At 49.2% G+C, this 7,704-nt stretch overlaps 1 protein-coding gene across 1 annotated transcript in view; it reads right to left on the bottom strand.

The window, feature by feature from the left end:
• DDX52 (DExD-box helicase 52) overlaps positions 1 to 5,115 on the bottom strand; it is a 6,728-nt gene extending 1,613 nt beyond the window's left edge. Inside the window, 12 exon segments of the mRNA XM_027883781.1 lie at positions 12 to 87; positions 451 to 601; positions 810 to 932; positions 1,110 to 1,200; positions 1,591 to 1,794; positions 1,876 to 1,948; positions 2,243 to 2,354; positions 3,136 to 3,279; positions 3,528 to 3,713; positions 3,927 to 4,057; positions 4,648 to 4,876; positions 5,010 to 5,115. Of these exon segments, the coding sequence (XP_027739582.1) occupies positions 12 to 87; positions 451 to 601; positions 810 to 932; positions 1,110 to 1,200; positions 1,591 to 1,794; positions 1,876 to 1,948; positions 2,243 to 2,354; positions 3,136 to 3,279; positions 3,528 to 3,713; positions 3,927 to 4,057; positions 4,648 to 4,876; positions 5,010 to 5,096 (1,607 nt within the window). The 5' untranslated portion in view covers positions 5,097 to 5,115.
• Positions 5,116 to 7,704: the final 2,589 nt, after the last annotated feature.

Here is a 7,704-nt window from a genome sequence, read left to right as displayed (position 1 = left end):
TTCCAATTTACCTCCGTAATAAAGGTTTATCATCTTCTGTAAAGAAAGTGACTGCTTTTCCTCTGTGCCCTGCTCTTCCAGTACGACCTGTCAAACACAAATGTTGCAAGGAGTAGAGATTTTTACTTTAAATAAATCTCCCTTTATTCCTCCTCACAGCCCCAGCCTCCTGATGTGTGTTTATATACTGAGCAGCCAACCCCCAAGGATTGTTCCTATTGAAAGCACAGGTATGTCTAAAACATCTAAATATCCAAAGTTCATAGAGAAGAGACAAAAAGTAATGCAATTTTATTGAAAGTTGAGCCGAGAAGCAAACTGCTCAAGCAGTGCAGATATTTGTGCTGCAGCACAGAGGTTCGCTTTTGGGAGTTTTGCTCATGCACAAGAGCATCTACATGAAAGATCTGGGAAATGGGAAAAAGGGACAGTTTGTGAGCAATCCCTCACCTATCCTGTGGATGTATTCCACTGCACTCGTTGGCAAGTCATAATTGATGACCATGTTCACTCCTTTGAAGTCAATCCCTCGAGCCAGCAAGGCCGAGCAGATGAGCACCCAGATCTTCCCAGCTCTGAAACTGTGCACTACCTTATCCCTCTAGGAAAAGAACAGAAAAGATATTTGGAAATAACAAACAACCCATTTAGCGGTGAACTTGTTTCCTCGAAGTCACCATGATGTTAAGGAATATAACTAAACCTCTAAACAAAAACCTGCATGAGTTTGCTGCCAAAGTTACCTGGAGTTACATTGCTTTTACCTTTCTTTCTAAAGCATTTTCTGAAAAGAAATTAAATCCTCCTACCTGTTGCTGAGTCTTGTCTGCATGGATGACATCCACATTGATGCCTTCGTAAACAAGCTCATGGAAGAGCTCTTTGGCCCTCTCAATTGACTGTACAAAAACAAGGACTGGAGGAGCAAAACCCTGCAAAAGAGTAAGTTTATCTCAGGTTCAAAAATCCTTTTCCATGCAGAAACTGAGAGACAGATATGGCCAATGGTTTAACATGTGCCAGAAAAGTCTTTAAGCTGGCAAACTGGGAGTTTCTGACAGAGCACACAGCTCAGCAAGAAGCAGAATGTGCTCAGTTTCTCCAGATACCTTTTTAACAAGCTCTCTCATCGCTGTTAGTTTTCCTGTCTCAGATCCAACAAACAACAGCTCTTGTTCTACTGTCTCTGCTGCAGAGTTTCTGAAATCAGAAATCCAACAGAAATGTGCTCCCATTAGTGGTTTTATATATATATATATAAATAAATACATCTTTTACATATTAATATATACAAAATCTGTAAAACAATACTTGGTGAATAAGAAATACTGCACAACAGAATTATTTCACAAGTGCCTGCTCCCAAGATTAACGTTTATTTGATGATAAAGCAACTGGCAAAAGGAAAAGAACAACTCATTCAGCATGTGAGGAAGATCTATGTGCCTACACAATGCTTTCCTGGAGACAAAAACCCTGCAGTGCTACGACTAACAACATCCATAGTACTGAGCAGGCTGATGAGGCAAAGAAAATTTCCCAGGAAATAACAAAGAACTGGAGGAAGTCCAAGTGCACCTGCACACCCACCTGGCCCCAACAGACACCAGGACAACGCTGTCCAGGTTGAGCTTGCACCACTCCTCCACGTCGTGGGCGAAGGTGGCGCTGAACAGGGCCCTCCTCAGCAGGTGGGAGGTGCAGCCCAGGAAGATGGAAGCCAGCTGCTCCCGGAACCCCGACTTGCCATCCTCAAACAGCTTGTCCGACTCGTCCACCACCAGCCACTCCACACTAGGAACAGGGAGGTTTGATTTTCAGTACAGCCACCACTTCTGAGTGGCAAAGCCAGATCTGGGACAGGGCTCTCCCTACCTGCTCAAGTCTATTGCTGGAGGATCTTCTTTCAGCAAATAAATGAGTCTGTTGGGAGTAGTAACCAGAATATCTATAACAGGAAAACAAAAAAAAACCGCAAAATGTTAAAAAAAGACACCAAATAAACCAGTCTCACAGGGCCCTGAGAACCACCAGTTCCAATCCAATCTGCCAGAGGTGCAGTTTAACAGAGTCCAGGTCAGGCTCACTTCCCATTCCTCCCCTGCCACTCTTAGAGCATTGCACAATAGATCACACACCTTGAGTGTCACTAACCATCTCCTTAAAACCTCACAGCCCAAAGAGAAGGGTCAGTGACGTTTCTGACATCTTTAGAAGCACTTCAGTTGTTAAAAACAGTTACCAAATTTCTTGGAAGACTTGGGCCCGAACTTCTTGGCTGCCTCAGCTGCCTTGTGGATCATGTGTATCCTGAAGCCCGTGCCCTCCGCCAGCTTCACCAGTTCCCGGTGGGTCTGGAAAGGCAGCACAGGCTGGATTTGCACACTGAGCTTTGCTAACCAAAAAATCACAGGATCATGGAATGGTTTGTGTTGAAGGAGATCTTAAAGATAATTGATACCATGGGCAAGGACACCTTCCACCAACCCAGGTTGCTCCGAGCCCTGTCCAACCTGGGCTTGGACACTTCCAGGGATGGGGCAGCCACAGCTTCTCTGGGCAACCTAATCCTGAAGATACAGCTTCAAACATCACCCTGACTTCAGTGCTGAGAGAAAGCTCCCCGGTTTTCTTAGCATAATAAAATGCAGCTCCCTAACATGCATTATTCCCTTCAAAGTTCTCACAGGTCTCACTACCATATGTAGCTCCTAAAAGTTCCCTCTGCCATTTGAATAAAAACCGCCCAATGTTGTCCTTTTTACTTCACTTTAATAAGACAGCTTCAGTATAAAGCTATTCCTTGAAATTCTGTGTTTGGGACAAACAGATAAACCTCTCGTAGCAATCTCAAGTAGGAAAGGAGGTTTTAAGAGCACCTGAGCATTGGGCAGTTAAAAATATGATCAAAGAATCTCGAGCTTCTAATCTAATCATTTAGATTAGACTCAGATAGTAGATATGTACCTACTCCACAGAAGTCAAAGGACTTAAAAGAAACATTTAAATTATCTTTTTTCTGATATCTGAGGGTAATAAAGGAAAAAAAATATTTACTAAGCTGCTATTTTACTGATTTTGAGTGAAAACTTTGAAGTACATCAATTTGACAAGACCTTTCCCCTCGACACACACCTGGCTGGCAAGCTCTCGGGTTGGTGATATGATCACAGCCCTGAATCCTTTGTTCCTGGGTTGTTTCAGATGTGTTAAGAGAGGGATACAAAATGCCAGTGTTTTTCCAGACCCAGTAGGAGCTGAAGCCAGAAGCTCCCGACCCTGCAAGGAAAACAAGGGGGTTGTATTACATTAGGGTAAAAAGAAAAGGAACAGAAATCACATTTCCAGAAATACCGATGGTGCAAACTGACCAAAAATACCTCAAGAAAAACACATTCCAAGAATACTGCGAGGGCTAAGTTCTGAACTCTGATGCAGCTGATGTATCTCTACACCTGCCCCAAGCACTGCCACGATCCCAAATTTTGCCAAACCCGTGACACAAAGCACGGTCCCAGAGAACTCACGTGCAGCATGACAGGAATGGCCTGCATCTGGATTGGTGTGGGGACATGGAACCCTGCAGCCTGGATGTTCTCCAGGATTTTAGGGTGCACTTTGTACTCCTCCTGAAGCTGCTCAAAGGTGGCAATCGGGTCAGGGAGGTCTGTTCCCTGAATGTTGATCCTGTGCTGATTCCTGAAGCGATTTATCTGAAAGGCAAAAGACAAACTCTTTCTTTTTTCCTTGACACCATCAAACTGAATATGGATTCACCCTCTGGTTCTTCCTCCCACACTCACTCACCCTCCTCCCAAGAGGAAATGAATAAATGAATTAACTGAATAAGTGAACATCAGTTCCCAGACGAAACTGCCACAGAACCCCAGGGACCTGTTTCTACATCAGAATCCCCTGGTCCCAACCTTTTCTCTCCTCAAACGTTCAAGTTTCTCTGCAGTAGGTTTTTTTTCTTTTGCCTCTTCAAGTTTTGCTTCCAGAGAGGACATCCACTTTATCCCACTGTTTTCTGACAGCTCTGGCATTGATGCTGCTCCTGCAAGTTCCAAACAAATTAAAATTTCCATTAGTAGAGTCCAGACAAAAATTACTTGGAGACAAATAATCAAAACCTGTTCTCTCTCAAAGACTCCAAAAGGATGGCAACCACATCCCTGTGTGTCAGCACTGAATCTTGGCCCAGTTATTTGATCAGCTCTGCCCCAGACCAGCCAAGGAACCCTGAAGCATTTTTTATTCTGGTCAAATGATCTACAGAACCTGCAGAATTAAAACAAACTGCAACAAGGAAGAAATATGAGCTTCATCAGGGTATTCATCAGTGATAGGACAAGAGGGAATGGCTCTAAGCTGAAGTAAAGTAGGTTTTGATGGGATATTGGGATGAAATCCTTCCCTGTGAGGGTGGGCAGGCCCTGGCACAGGTTGCCCAGAGAAGCTGTGGCTGCCCCATCCCTGGAAGAGTCCAAGGCCAGGTTGGATGGGCTTGGAGAAACCTGGGCTAGTGGAAGGTGTCCCTGCCCATGGCAGGGGTGGGACTGGATGAGCTTTAAGGTTCTTTCTGACCCAAACCATTCCGAGACTCCGTGATGATTCTGCCCAGCATACACGTGTGCATATCAATACCTCGCGTCGTCTTCTTTTTTCTTCTCCCCTCACTGCTTTCTGCCGTTCTTTTCCTCTTTCCCGCCGCCTCTCCGGCGTTCTTCCCTGCTCCATCCTTCTGCTGCTTCGCCTCCTCTCCAGCCCCCGCGAGCGCCCTGCCCTCCTCGGCAGACCCCCGAGGGGCTCCCTCCTTGCTCCCGAAGAAGTCGAGGTTCTCCGGGGAGACGCCGCCGCGGTTTTCTCTGACCACCTGCGGGAGAAGCGGGACGAGGCTGAGCCGCCATGTGCGGCCCCCGCGGGCGGCGGGGGCGGCTCTCCGAAGCCTGGACCGCGCAGGGGCCGTTCCCCGAGCGCCCCGCGGTCCCCCCGCGGTGCCCCCTCACCCCGAAGCGCCTCGCGTCGCCCTCGAAGCGGCGCAGGTCGAAGCGGGCTCCGGCGCCGAGGCGGCGGAACAGCTCGTGGGTCTCCATGCTGCCCTCCCGGCACCCCCCGCGGCACCTCCCCGGAAGCGGGGAGCACTTCCGGCCGCTGCCATGGCAACCGCCCCGCGCGGCGCACGCCACGCGTTGCCATGGCAACGGCCGAACTGAGGCCACAGCGACACGGGCACGGCTGTCGCGACAGCACGAGGGGGACAGCGAGGATTCTCTCCCCTCTCTCCGCTCGGGCCCCTTCCATCTCCGCTGCAGTCCCGGGGGCTGGAAGGGACCTGGCCGGAAGATGTTGCTCAACCGCTTTGCTTTATCCTTGATTTACGCTAATACAACCCAGCCTCACAACTGTGCCTGAGGAAAGGAACGCTCGGGGCCACGGCAGGAGCAACCCAGAAACTGGCACAGCTGCTCAGGCCACGCAAGAGAGTTTGCCCAGATTAAGATCAGAATTTACTTAATTCATGCATTTATTCATTACGATAAACTGTGAGATCCAATAGTGCAGGTAAATCTATCAGATCAAACAATACAGATATGTTTTTTCCTGGTTGTTCTTGAAGTAAAACAAACAGAAATCCAATTAAACAGCAACAAAAACTATAGAATGTAATGAAGATCTCAAGGGCTAAAGGTTTACATTGCTGAAATCCAAGAGCTCTAAGACATATAGGCAATGACTGTTCCTCCTGTAACATTCACTACTTTAATAACAAACTCTGAAATGAAAAATTGGGTAAACCTGATCCTCCCCTCCGCCCCTCCCTGCCTGATTTATAGCGCTTTCTCTTTGCCAAACTTTTAACTTCCTGGCAGAAGTGGGAGCAGCCACACAGAGCCCTGGGTGCAGAGCACCACAGCGGTGACAATTCCCATGTTTGTGTCCCCAGTGGTACATTTACAGTGAATAAAGACCCAACTCCACATCCTTCGTGCTGTTCCCAGGCTGAGGCTCCGGCTTTTCTACCGGGAGAAGCGACTGTGGTTGCTGCGAGAGGATGGGGAAGAATGTGGAGGCATTTGTGTAACAAAGAACTATAAATCATCTCCAATATCCATCACTCACCAAGGGATGCTGTCAGCAGACTCAAGAGTGAGGAAACGGGGAATACTCTCTCCATCAGTCGACTGGGAAATCCCTTTGTGTGAGGAGGGATCAGCTCTGCTTCTGAGGAGCACCAGGGACTGGGTGGGCAAAGAGCTGTATGCCAGGAGTGAGACACCATAAAATCATGGAATACCCTGAGTTGGGACACACAGGGATCATCCAGTCCAACTCCTGGCCCTGCACGCACACCCCAACAATCCCACGTGGTCCCTCAGAGCGTTGTCCAAATGCTCCTGGAGCTCTGGCAGCCTTGGGGCTGTGCCCACTGCCCTGGGGAGCCTGTTCAGTGCCAACCACTCTCTGGGTCTACCAGGGCTCTTTTCACCCTCCTACTGTGTTGCTCCTGCTTTGTGAGCGAGGTGACCCCACAGAGAAGGGCTGCTCTCAGGTGGGTGCTGCAGCAGCTCCACAAGGCAAAGTATGACTTGCGTTGTTCCCTGTAACAGACCCAAATCAGTACAGAAAAAGCACAAGGTCTCCTCACAGGGAGTTCCCACTCCATCTCTACCATAGCAAACAAGAAACATCCACCTGTGCCAGCTAAAAGAGAGGCATCAATTCTCCCAGGCACGGCCACAGCCACACAGGAGGGGTGCCAGCATTTATTGCACCAGCTCGTGTCTTTATTTTAACCCCCTCACCTGGTTGTACGTGCGGAGGAACATGGCCCTTCCACACAGCAGGGCTGGATGAAGGTGTATCAGAGCAGGGAAGCGCTGCCCTGTGTGCCTGGAGCTGCTGGCAGGGTGCCTGGAGGCTGGACTGGGATGTGGGGGAGAGCCCAGGCTCCTGGTTTCGTTTGCTATCCTTGCAGAGAGTCCCTGGGACCGCAGCGGGTGATGAACAGCCAGGTACACTCCTGACCCCAGGGCAGCCCTGTCACTGCAGGGGCTCAGGGATCCCTGTGGGGGGGCAGAGCAGCCCAGCTGAGATGTGCTGGTCACATCACCAGGCTGTACCCACACGTGGAGCTGAAATAAAACCCCATAAGATGGCAAAGCAGATCAGCTGAGCACATTTATTCCACCATGTGCACACCCAGATCAAAGATCCCTACCTGCAGCTGTGGGCTCCCCTCCTGAAAAAACCCAGCTAGGCCAGTCCCTTCCCTGTGAGTGTGTGTGTGTTTGTTTGTTCCACAAGTGTGAGGCAGGAATTAGAGGGCAGTGGGACTCGTGCACATCTGCCCCCACCCCGTCCTACCCTCCTGCTACATCATCATCACTAATATGCACATAACAGTCAATTAGCCTGGCTGGGCACACTGGTGACCTCTGATCCCTGCTGTGTCCCCCGATCCATTCCCAGCCCTCAGCCCCCAGCTCTCAGTATGAATTGATGTCGCCCCCATTCTCTTGCGGCACACAAACATGCGTCCTCATTCATCTGTCCACTTCCACTTTCTGTTCCTTTGTCCTCCCCTTCTGTTCCCTGTGTTGCTTAACCTGGTCACCACTTCTTGACCCCACATCCTCGTCCCTCCCAAGGGTGTTGTAATCCCGACCGCTACCAAAAAAAACTTTTACTTTTTTCCTCCCT

Source organism: Empidonax traillii, unplaced genomic scaffold, assembly GCF_003031625.1.
Source record: "Empidonax traillii isolate 1590-97213 ecotype Southwest subspecies unplaced genomic scaffold, ASM303162v1 scaffold135:size1941959, whole genome shotgun sequence".
Taxonomy (NCBI): domain Eukaryota; kingdom Metazoa; phylum Chordata; class Aves; order Passeriformes; family Tyrannidae; genus Empidonax; species Empidonax traillii.
Note: the sequence above shows the minus strand (reverse complement) of the source record. Positions and strands in the feature narration are given on the sequence as shown.